General features: G+C 54.9%; 1 protein-coding gene across 6 annotated transcripts in view; it reads left to right on the top strand.

Moving 5' to 3' along the window:
• Positions 1–10,670, top strand: part of PPP2R2C (protein phosphatase 2 regulatory subunit Bgamma) — a 243,092-nt gene extending 232,422 nt beyond the window's left edge. For all 6 annotated transcript variants that reach the window (XM_034951907.4, XM_034951908.4, XM_055111177.3 and 3 more), the window contains 2 exons: positions 1,912–2,003; positions 7,658–10,670. In XM_034951907.4, the coding sequence (XP_034807798.1) occupies positions 1,912–2,003; positions 7,658–7,949 (384 nt within the window). In that variant the 3' untranslated portion in view covers positions 7,950–10,670. The remainder of the gene's footprint in view (positions 1–1,911; positions 2,004–7,657) is intronic.
• The last annotated feature ends 1,669 nt before the right edge of the window (positions 10,671–12,339 follow it).

Genomic DNA, 12,339 nt, shown 5'->3' with positions numbered 1-12,339 from the left:
AGTCTTTCTCCAGAGCTCTTCCTCACCCTGCCACTAGAGGGCAGGAGATGCTTAGTGCACGGCAGAGAGAACAGCATGCGCATTTGGACGCGTGCATCACCAAGGCTGCTGGGACTGAGTAAGGAGGACACACAAAAATGCAGAGCCGGGGGTGGGACATGAACACTAAAACCTGCTGCCATTCATCCCCCTTGATTTTAGTTGTTACACATACTGAGCCAGTACCCTGTGCCCAACACAGTGCTAGACCCTGGACCCAGAGAGAAGGAAGAACCTCGGCCTCACCCTCGAGGGTCCCAGACAGACAGGAACACAGTGACCCTCAGCTTGGTGGGGCTGCAGCCCAGGGGCCCAAGGGGAAGGCAAGAGTCACCAGGAGGACACGGGGGCTGGGGAGGGATGAGCAGGGCCCCAGGCGGGAGTCAGGTAGCCTTGTCTAACCATCCTGTCTGCAGTGAATATCAGGCCCTTCCTCCCAATCCTGCTTCCCCTAGTGCCACTCTGTTTTCCTGTGTAGTCCTTACCACCATATTAGTCAGATGGCTCAGAGAAACAGAACCAACAGGATGGGGATAGAGACTGAGAAAGAAGGGAGATTTGAAGGAATTAGCTCACGTGGCATGTTCTAAATCTGCAGAGCAGGCCGGCAGGCTGGTGACCCAGGGGAGAGTGACTATGCGAGCCCACAAGCACCTGTTAGCGGAATCCCCCGGTCCTCAGGGAGGTCTGTCTTTGTTCTATCAGGGCCTTCGACTGATTGGACAAGGCCCCCCACATGATGGAGGGCAGCCTGCTTTACTCAGTATATCAGCTTAAATGTTAACCTCCCCTACAAAATGTCTTCACAGAAACACCAAGTATCTGGGTACCTTGGCCCAGCCAAGCTGACACACGAAATTGACGTTCACACCACCCTTCACATTTTCTGTGTTCGTTGGAGTTGTTAATTTCAACTCCTGGGAGTTGAAACCAGGCTCCATGGCACCCAGTTACCTTCCCTTCCCCACCCAGAGGGCAGAGCCCGTGCCCTGTTGTCCTGGCAGCTCCAGCCTCAGCAGAGGGCTGGCACTCATGCGGCCCTCCGGGTACAGGGCTTGTAGGACCAGCTGCAGTCAGGTGGATGCAGGTCCTGGGGTGTCACCCTCTCTCCTGTGGGGTACGGGAATCCTGGGGAAGGGTCCTGGTCAGCCTCTTAGAGGCCGTGTGACCCTGTGAGCCTCAGTGCCTCGTGCTGTGGATGGATGAGAAACCTCTGTGGGTTCCCTCTTCCCCTTTCTTGATGGCCGCCACCCTGTGTTCTCAGAGATCATTACCCTCAAAAGGCCTGCCCTGCACTTAATGCCAGAACCACTGTGAGGTTCGCCCTCTTATCACTTTAAGTTTGAAGAAACTGAGGCTCAGAGAGATGAAATCACTTGTCCAAGATCACACAGGTGGGAGGGCAGAGCCAGGATCTGGACCCCAGGTGGTCCTGGCCCCTGTGCTGTGAGCGTTCTGTTTGTCACAGTGGACTCTGCTCCCTGGTGCTACTCCCGTCTCTGGCCACAGCTCAGAGGTCAGCCGTGTGCCTGGTCGTGGGCCCCCCGATAAGATGAGCAGGGCTGTATTGGGCTGTGTCACGGTGGAGGTCATCCGTGTGCCTGGTCGTGGGCCCCCCGATAAGATGAGCAGGGCTGTATTGGGCTGTGTCACGGTGGAGGTCAGCCATGTGCCTGGTCATGGGCCTCCCGATGAGATGAGCAGGGCTGTGTCGGGCTGTGTCAGAGCATTCAGACCCTCGCTGAGATGAGCAGGTCTGCGCTGGGTCATGTCAGGGCATGCAGACCCTCGCTGCTCTTTGAGACCCTTCTTGTGGAGGGGCCAGGATGGTCGGGACGCCCCGTCCACTCACCTCATCCCTTATCCCCCCAGGTCCATGACTACCTTCGGAGCAAGCTCTGTTCCCTGTACGAGAACGACTGCATTTTCGACAAGTTTGAATGTGCCTGGAACGGGAGCGACAGGTAAGCCCTGACCTCAGCCTGCACCTCACCTCACCGTAGGGAGGGTTTCTCCCCTGCAGGGGTCTGGGCTGGGATTCCGGTGACCTGTAGCATGGGGCTACTCAGCCTCAATGGGTCCAGGTGTCTGGGTGAAGCCCACGCTTTCCAGAGCAGGTCCAACTCTCAGCGCTCAGATTCAAGGGGCAGGACATGAAATTCTTCATCCTCTGTCACTGAACCTCACAGCCACATTGGCGCCTGCCCTATGGGCAGTAGTGGGAACATGTTTAGTTAATTCAGGGTCCCCAGTGATGTGCTCCCCTCTCCCAGCTTGTCGGGGGCGAGGGGTGTAGCCCAGCACCCGGTCACCATCATCCATCCACACCTGTATGTCCTGAGACAGCCCTGCACCCCTGTGGCTTTGACCATTGGTCTACTCACCCCTCCTCCCATCACCATTACTGTCTCCCTCTCTTCCTGGTGACACCCCACTCAGGCCCGCTGAGGCTCAGGGGCACCTTGGAGCTCCTACACCCTCCAGAGCTTGTCACAATCCACAAGTCCAGCCGTCTCTCAACCCCACCTGCCTGGAAAGTGGCCCCCCAGTGCCAGAAGTGAGTTCCTTCCTGTGTCTCCCTAGCCTGGGCTCAGCCCAGGGCGGGCATGGACAAGGGGGCCGTGGCAGGGGCTCCTGACCTGACCTCTACCCATGGGTCCTTACCTCTTTGTCTCTTCTCTGGGATTCTTCCTCCATTCTGGAGGTGGGAAAATCCCTCTTCTGCCCTCCCAAATCACATCAGCTTTGTGCTCAGGGTCCTGCCAGGCGTAAGATTCTGAAATGGACAAGGCTACTCTCCATCTGTGAGTTTCGATCTCAGAAGCTGAGAGGTGGCCTCTCAGTGTCTCCTACAGCTGCTTCCTCAGGGACAGGATGCCTCCTAGTCCAGCCGCCCAGATTCAGAAGTGGGTCTCCAGATGATAGACAGTGTGGAGATAAAGATCACACTGGCTGCTAGATCAGAATACCACCTGTCAGGAGCCCATGTACTGTCACCTCCTCTCCGCAGTCCTGTCCAGTGTGGTGGGCAAGGAGGGTGGAGTGAGAGCCAGCAGCCCTGACTTGGGCGTCACCTGGTGGGGGGCTGTCCACCCTGTGGATGGCATCAGTCACATGACAGGTCTGGGCTCTCCCAGACCTCTGAGGGTGGCTGGCACTGTGGTGGTCATGTGAGAGCTGCCGCACTATGACTCTCTGTGGCTCTGGGCATAGGGCTGGGACCATCAGGGTTGGTGTGTGGGATAAGGGGAGGGCTGGACATGGCAGGGACAGGACCAGGAGGGAGCCCCCCGGAAGCAGGGCTGGATCCAGGTGGGGGTCCAAGTCATTGTGTCCAGGGAAGGAGATTTCTGAGAGAGTCGCCAACATCCTGGAGCTCCCCCAGCCCGCAGGGGTCTCTCAGCAGAGCCCGAGCTCAGGCAAGGGGCTGGCGTGGTGATCACAGGGGGCCACTAAAGGATGCTTAGAAAACCAGGATGGAGGCCCGAGCTGGGGCTGGGCGGGCACAGCTGGGTCAGCAGGACACAGGACCTTCTCTCTAGGCCCTGCCCCCAGATAGATCCCAGACACCCCCAGCAGACAGGGCTCCTCCCATGCTGCTGAGCTGCAGGCCCTGACACATTTGGGGTTCCCTGGTGCAGTGGGTCCCAAGAGGGTCTATCCAAATCGGACGAGAGGGACCTGCAGCTGTAACAAGCTGATTCCAGCTTTTATGTGCGTTTTGCGGGGTAGGCCCCCGCTGGCTGCGACCCACTGCCCGTCCTTCCTTCAAGCTGCCACCAGGGGGCACCCGCGGCCAGGTGATGCCTGCTCCCAGGACTGGAGAAGCCGCCAAGCATCCCCAGGCTGACAGTGGTGTCCAGGCCTGGGCTCTCCTGTCCTGCCTCCCACCCGCCACTTCCTGCGTGCACTTTACACACCAGCCACGCCCTGTCCTAGGGGTCCCCCACCCGCCTCACTGTCTCTCGCTGCACAGCCGGCTCTGCTCTGCCCGGCTGGAACCTCTGTCCTTGTTTGCCTCCTGCAATGGGTGGGGTGCCCTGGGGGGCTACTATGACTCAACCTGTTCTGAGCCCTTCACTGGGGACCTCAGGTGTGTCCAGTGGCTGTGGATGTTTCTAGAAGGCATAGAGGTGTGCCATCTCCCAGTTCACTTTGAGCACTGTTCTGAGAACAACATGCCCCATGGTCAGGGGTCCCAAGATAAACAGACCCTGGGTCCTGCCTTCCAGGGCCTCAGAGGCTCAGGAGAGAAGCAAGGATTCCCCCCAGGTTCCCACATTCTTGCAGACCAAAGCCAACTCGAATCCTCGCGGGCTCCCAGTTGCTGCCCTCGTATTCCTGGTGACCCTCTCTGACAGTTGGCCCGGCCCGCAGAGCGCCGCTGCTGCCGCGCGGTGGCTGCCCAATGGCCTCTGCCGTGGGGCTTCCTAGCACCGGCAGAACGCAGATGGGCAGTGCGCTATGGAGAGGCAGCAGCTCTCCTGCTGGACTCTCTCAGTTTCTGGTCCACATTCTACCCCTCGCCACCGTGTGCTTGAGGAAGCCCCTAAGTCAGCTCGGCTGGAAAGTGGTTCTAGGAAACTGGCCTTCGTGGCCGCTTTGGGGATGAGACCATGTGTGATGCCTTCAGCAAGATCCCAGTTCGTATGCGCAGGGGTGCCGCAGTGATCCTGCGTGGACTATCCTATTGGCAGGCCTGCCCTTCCCCGGGTTACCCACCCGGAGGAATCCCGCAGGCCCTCCCACAACAGGCTTCAACGCTCCCTCCTCCATGAAGTTCTCCTTGATCTGTCCTGCCTTGGGGGAGGGATTTGTGCCAGCCGAGCGTGCTCGGGTGCGGGAGTCAAACACACCTACACTTGCTCTGAGGAGTCCTGGGCAAGGCTCCCCCAGGGGCCCATGCTGTATCCCTAGGGCTGTTTTTTTCTCTCCGGCCGTTTTCTTCTCTCCATGCTTCCCCATCTCCGCTCCTCCCTGCTTCTTCTTACACACTGGCCTCATCCTCTCCCTCTTCAGAGATGACCCCCAAATCATTCCCCTTTCCATTATCCTCAGCCAGCCAACCCCTCCCAGGGACTGTGTAAAACTCTCATGGAAGGATCTGATTGGCTCTGTGTGGGTCGCTTGCCCACTTTTTGCACCAATCAGCATGGACAGGAATATCACATGCCCCAGTTGGCCAGGCCAGGGGGCGGGGAGAGCACTGTGATTGACCGCTCACAGGGATAGGGAGTGCAGTGGCGCGATCTCGGCTCGCTGCAACCTCCGCCTCCTGGAGTCAAACACTTCTCCTGCCTCAGCCTCCCAAGTAGCTGGGATTACAGGCGCCACGGGTGGCAGGGGCAGGAGCCTTTCTTTCCCCAAAGGAAAGAGGAGAGGAGCACTGGGGCTGAAAGCAGCCGGCATTGTGGTCCCACATGCAGATGAGGCTAGGAGAGGTGAAGCAGCTCACCTGCCCTTTTCCCTGTTAAGGGAACCTTCTGGAATTTAAGAAACCTGCCTGAATGTGAGGAATGGCTCTCATGGTGGTGCGGCCTGGTGCTCTAGGATGAGAGGGGCCCCGCCCTCTCCCCCAGAGCACGTGTCAGCTGAATTCCACACCCGAACAGGGGGAGGATCAGGAACTGTGTGGGTTGCAAATGACTTTAATTATGTCGCTCTCCTTCCACTAAATGGATCAGAAGAACCAGCATTGTGTGAAATCACCCAGGTTCATTCTGTGAACTATTCCCTGAAGAACAAAGGGGGCTGCCTCCCCACTGTGCTGGCGCGGGGAGGGTGTGGCCTCCCCCAGCCAGCCTGTGGCGCCTGGGCAGGGCCCTTCTGTGGGACTCGTTCACCCGGCCCCCCTCGCATGCTGCTTCCCTTGTCCCAGGCTCTGAGTCACATATAAAGCGGGTGCGGCTTTGGTCACATGGACGATTAGGTTCGAGGAGTACCTGGTAAATAGCAAGAGGCAAAGTGCCTCAAGCCCAGCACTGTGCGGGGTGTTCAGGCTATGTCCCCTGATTCACGCTCACCAGGGGCTGCGTTCCCTTGTTGATCCCAGTTTTTATAGAAAACTAAGAGAGTGCGCATGTCAGGGTAGGGCAGAGCTGGGATCCGGACCCAGGCGGACTGGCCAGAGCCCAAGCCCCTGACTGCAGTGCCTGAGCTCACATGTGAGCTTTTGTCCTCTGTGCATAACCCCTGGAGACCCAGGGATCCACCTGGTTCTGTCACAGAGCAGTGTCACCCTCAGGAAGCCCAGCTCAGCTTCCAAAAGGAAACGGGATTTCCTCCCTGAAGAGCCTTCAGCAGGACAACTTCTTTATGGTCGCTTTTCGTAACATCCTCTTCCTCCCCAGTTACCTTGCACCCCGCAGTTGCTCCAGGGCCCTGCAGAGGCCAAACCCCAAAACCCTCCCTCTGGGCGCAGGCCCACAGAACTGTGCTTTCTCTCCTGCCTCTTACTATGTGGATGAACTTACCCTTCCTCCCACCGGCAGGAACCCCTTCTCCTTAGGAGCAGGGAGAGCAGAGAAATGGTGTGGAATTCTCTTTAGCGGGACGGTGAGGGCAGTGAGCCCCTGCACGTCAGCACTGCTCGCCCCGACCCTCATGGCGATGCATGTTTGTTTATTCACCCGAGTCCTCGGGACAGGTGGGCCCCTGGAGGGAAGCAGGGCCTGGTGGTTTTCTGTCCCAGCTGCTTCCATGTCTACCTCCTGCTGTGGTTGCACAGTCTGTTTGGAAGGCCAGAGCTTTCTCTCCTGGACTAACAGAAATTACAGGAGGGTCTTTTCTTTTCTTTTCTTTTTTCGAGACGGAGTTTTGCTCTTATTGCCCAGGCTGGAGTGCAGTGGCGCGATCTTGGCTCACTACAACCTCGCCTCCTGGATTCAAGCAACTCTCCTGCCTCAGCCTCCTGAGTAGCTGGGATTACAGGTGCCCACCACCATGTCCAGCTAATTTTTGTATTTTTAGTAGAGGCAGGGTTTCATCATGTTGGCCAGGCTGGTCTCAAACTCCTGACCTCAGGTGATCTGCCCGCCTTGGCCTCCCAAAGTGCTGAGATTACAGGTGTGAGCCACCACGCCCGGCCAGGAGGGTATTTTCATGATGATTGGGGCAGAGCATAAAAAGGATCTTAGCTCCTGGCCCCAAAGTCTGCGTGTTGGTGGCAGCTGACATGTGAGGGGGTATAAGAGACCCCCAAGAGACAGGGGAATAGAGGCAGGTGTGGGTTCCCTTTCCAGGGAGTGATGGCTCTGTAGGCTCTGGGATTGCTTTTTCATGTGTTTGTTGTTTTGGGACAGAGTTTTACTCTGTCACCCAGGCTAGACTGCAGTGGTAAATCACAGCTCACTGCAGTCTCTGCCTCCCCAGGCTCAGGCGATCCTCCTGCCTCAACCTCCTGAATAGCTGGGACTACGGTCGTTTTTAATTTTTTTTTTGTAGAGGTGGAGTCTCGCTATGTTGTCCAGGCTGGTCTTGAACTCCTAGGCTGAAGCGATCCTCCCACTGGGGCCTCCCAAAGTCCTGGGATTATGGGCGTGAGCCCCCACACCTGGGCTTATTTCTCGAGAAGGGGCTTGTGCTCCTCCTCACCTGACGCCTCTCCTTCTCCCACCAGCGTCATCATGACCGGGGCCTACAACAACTTCTTCCGCATGTTCGATCGGAACACCAAGCGGGACGTGACCCTGGAGGCCTCGAGGGAAAGCAGCAAGCCCCGGGCTGTGCTCAAGCCACGGCGCGTGTGCGTGGGGGGCAAGCGCCGGCGTGATGACATCAGTGTGGACAGCTTGGACTTCACCAAGAAGATCCTGCACACGGCCTGGCACCCGGCTGAGAACATCATTGCCATCGCCGCCACCAACAACCTGTACATCTTCCAGGACAAGGTAAACTCTGACATGCACTAGGTATGTGCAGATCCCGGCCCCTGCCACCCAGCCTCATGCAAGTCATCCCCGACATGACCTTCATGACCGCAATGCAAGGAGGGGAAGAAAGTCACAGCACTGATGAGGACAGCTGCAGAGGTGGCAGTGTGTGGACACAGGAAGTTTGGGCCCCCTCCCTGCCCCAGCTTTCCTAGGCCAGAATTGTGTTTGGCAGTAATTGTCTGTTTAAAAAAATAAAAAGGAAAGGAAGCGTTCACCGCCACAAATCATAAAATGGACATGACTGTGGAGTCCTACAGTTCAGGGTTCTTTCATTCACGTCCCTTCCTGTCTCGGTCTGCGGTCTTTACCACATCAATAGGACTTTTTATGCGTCCGGGTTAATTTTTCACTCCAGTGCGTCCTGTTGCGGGGGCCGGAGCTGATGGGAGCTGCTTCTCCCCCATGCCTCACTGGTCCCAGATCAGGGCTCCAGGGACAGATGATGAGTCTCAAACGAGCCAGCCAGGGGTTCTTTTGGTTATAAATGGGGCAATTCGCCCTGTCTCAGAGCTCATGACCTCACCGTTGTTTTTTGGATGGTGAATTCATGCTGAGAATTTGCAGATGCAAGCTCCTCTCCTAGGTCTTCTGAATGTCTTGAAACATCCCAGGTCCCAGGTCTGGTGCGGTTTCCCGAGAGGAGCGGAGTGGGGTTTGTCTTCTGTGTGCCTGTGTCCTCATCTGATTCACCTGCCATTTGCTGAGCCTCTGCTGTGTGCCGGGCGTGGTGCTCAGCCCTAGAGGCAGTTGACTTACCCCCTGCAGCCCTCCCTGCCGCCTCACCCTTCAGCATTCACTGGGCACCTTCCCGGAGCGGACACTGACTCCCATGCACGATTTTTTGGAATCTTCCTCCTGACTGTGAGGTGGGTGTTCATTCATTTCCTCCATAAACACCAACTTCTCGAAGCGTGCCAGGCTCTGGGCTGGATGCTGGGGATAAGCGGGAACCCTTAGGATCCCCTCTGTCCACGAGAAGAAACTGAGGCTCTGAGCGGATGCACAGGTCACCCATGGCAGGTGCCGTGCAGTGGTGTCAGGAACCCGTCCGGGTCTTCACACAAGGTTCTCTCCAGTCCATCTCGTGGGTGGCCCATGTTCAAGTGACATTCAAATGGAAGGTTTAGAAAGGAATGCCTCTGTCTTGTGAAGTAGGACATGGCAGACTTGGCGACGACAAGGGTCCGGGAGAACTGAGACGCAGGATGGAAGACAGAGAAGACCCCCCCCCGGAGCTCCTCGCTCTGCTTGGTGGCTTCAGGAGTGCGGCCCTCCCCAGGACTCCACTTCATCCTGGGCTTGCACCCTCCTTGAGCCAATGCACTGAACTGCCTTGGAAAGGAAATTGCATGTTCTGACCATTTTAGGATACCTTTACTTCAAGGACCACACAGTCCCAGAGAACACATCCCTCGGGAACTCTGCCCCTCTGACAATGAGGGCCACAGAGAAGGTGGTGTTTCCATGGTAGATGCTCCTGTTCTGGTGATACCAAACCTGCCCACCCCTCTGAGTCGTCTTTGCTCATGGACTTGCAGCAGAACCACGGAGTTTGGCATTTTGATTCAGAAAGTGGGGAGCAGAGACCCAGCCAAATCCAAACTTTTTTTTGGTTTGGTTTTGTTTGGTTTTTTACAAGATATAACATAACCCAGGAAACAGACCCAGCTGAGGTTATTCTCAGTGGATTACAGTATACTTTTGTGTGTGTAAAAGCACAAAGTGCATGTGTACTCACTTCTGGCCATATAACATTTACACAGGGAAATGGATCATTGATTTTTTTTTAATAAACGTGAATGAAGAATGTTTGTTTATATATCACTATAAAATCCAGTTGACCTGGACAGTATTATATGTACATATCTATTCTAATTAAATTTAACAATCAAAGGATTGGATTACCTTTTCCCCCCCTTGTAAAGAGGTTTGAGAATGTGGTCAATTGTATAGATAGCGTGTTAAAGCCAAAACCCAGCTCTGAGGGCCTTACCCATTACTTGGATATTTGCTACGATCCATCTCCCTTTGTGAGTCAAATGTTAAGAGAAGAAACTTGTATTTGCAGCTAGAGGTTACTGTCACATCATAGATTTTACATTTACCATCTTCAAAGTACGAATCTTACATGTTCTTCAAAAGGAGGTCTTAATACAGTTCCTAGTTCCTTACTTCTGTTTTAAACTTTGGGTACCAAACCAAAAAGAAAAAAGAAAGGAAAAGATCTTCTTTGAAGAAAAGTATGTCTCTGGATCCCTGGAAAATAATGATGTCCAAAGCAAATTGTGAAGATAAAATGTGTGTTAAGAAAAGGTGTCGGGGGGAGGGACAAAACCAGAAACGGTGGAAGGACCAGTGTAATAGTCACAGACTTGCATCCTGGCTCTGCTTACATTTCCTGGTACTCTCGAATGTACGGGCGTTCACATAGTCATTGTGAAGTTGTTGGGGTTTTTTTGGTTTTGTTTTTAATTTAGCTCTTCTCTGAGGACGAAGCTGTTGGTGGTGGTGGTGGTGGGGGTGGTGGTGTGGGATACATGGTGGTCAAGTTGTCAGCCCTGATCAGTTTGGACTCTGTAACTCATAGGTGCATTCTTTTTTTCTTTGGTGTCTCACAAATTACCCAATTGTTGAATAAAACTATAAATATGTTAATACCAGCTTTTTCCAATAAAATAACAAATGTTACATCAAAAACGAGGTCCAGAATGCTGTTTGTTTTTAGTGAGTCCAACCTCATGGAGGTGGAGCCCATCAGGAGGCAATACAGTGGGTGGGGATGCCCATGGGCTTTGCACTGGGAAGCTGGGTTCACGTCAAGGGTTTGCTCCCTCTAGCTCCTAATGCAGCTCTTAACTTTCCCTAGCTCTGAATTCATCACTGAGGAAATGGAGCTAATAAGACTACCTATCTTGTAGGTTTGTGGTGGGAGAGGAAGGGCAAGATTAACTTGGATAGTGCAAAACACAGTGCTTGGCACATGACACTCCGTAATGATAGTTGTCTTGTTTTGTCTTGCAGCAGGTGTGCATAGCCCATCATGATCTCCACACACACTCACACTCTCCATGAGAATATGATACAGATGAGGAAACTGATTCAGAGAGGTTAAAGAATTAGCTCGCAATCACACAGGTAGCACATAACTCCTCATCCAGTGCTCCCCCACAGACGTGCCTGAGGGTCCCAGAGAATGGAAGCCTGGAGGGGAGAGAAACCACAGGGTACCTGGATTCTTCAGGAAGCTAGAGAGGCCCCGCCCCACCTGCCACAATGGCTGAGCTAAACAGGAGAGTGTGTGGGTAAGTGTCCCACGCACGCCTGGGTTTCCCTGCACCCTGCTTGGAGCCAGGCCCTGCCTCTGGCTTTCAAGAGGGAATTCTGGGCTTCAGGTTCAGCAGGAGGAAGGCAGGTGCTATTCTGCGGGTCTGCTGGCAGGGGCTTCATTGGCGCTCAGTTCCACAGCTCCAGGACAGAGCACAGGGAGGAGGTGGCCACTTCCTGGATGTGCGTCACTGGCCACTCACTAACCTCTCTGACTGTGTGTGTACATAGTGGGAGGGCATGCTGCTCCTCCTCAGTACTGTGGGGTGACTCGACTGAACCCCACAGTCCTGCTGTGCTGGAGGTCACCCGGCCCCTACAGGGAAGGGATGTCTCGTTGAGGCTGCATGCTATCCTTTCTGCAGAGCATGGGGGTTGCTATTGTTATACCCATTGTACACATGGAGAACAGGAGGCCTAGAGAGATGAGGTAATTTAACTGATACCCAAGTTAGTAGAATTAATAAGTGGAGGGGTCAGGATTCAAACCCCAGGGGTGGAAGTGGCAGGCATGTGCGGAGGCCCAGGGTGGTGATGGATCCTGCAGCCTCAGCCTCCCCAAACCCAACTTCAGCCAACATTGACCAATTGCCAGCTCTGGGATCTTGCAGATGTGATTAAGGTCATGGACCTGAAGATGGAATTTAGCCTGGATTATCCATGTGGGACCCATCTAATCACCCAAGTCCGTGAAAGTGTAGAACCGTTCCTGGTCATATTGGAGACAGCTGTAGCAACAGAAAAAGGCTCAGCAAGGCATGACATGAAGACTCGACCAGCGGTGCTGGATGTGAAGATGGAGGAGGGGGCCACCAGCCTAGGAACACAGGCAGCTTCTAGAAGCTGGAAAAGGCAAGGAAACAGATCCTCCTGGGACCCTCCGGAAGAAACCAGCCCTGCCCACACCTTGGTTTCAGCCCAGTGAGGCCTGTGTCAGACCTCTGACCTCCAGACTGGAAGATAATAAATATGCTCTTTTAAGCCTCTCAGTTTGCAGTCATTTGTCATGGCAGCGCCAGGGACCCCATATCCCTGGGCACCT

Source organism: Pan paniscus, chromosome 3, assembly GCF_029289425.2.
Source record: "Pan paniscus chromosome 3, NHGRI_mPanPan1-v2.0_pri, whole genome shotgun sequence".
NCBI lineage: Eukaryota > Metazoa > Chordata > Mammalia > Primates > Hominidae > Pan > Pan paniscus.
The sequence above is the reverse complement of the archived record's forward strand: the minus strand, read 5'-3'. Positions and strand labels throughout refer to the sequence as shown.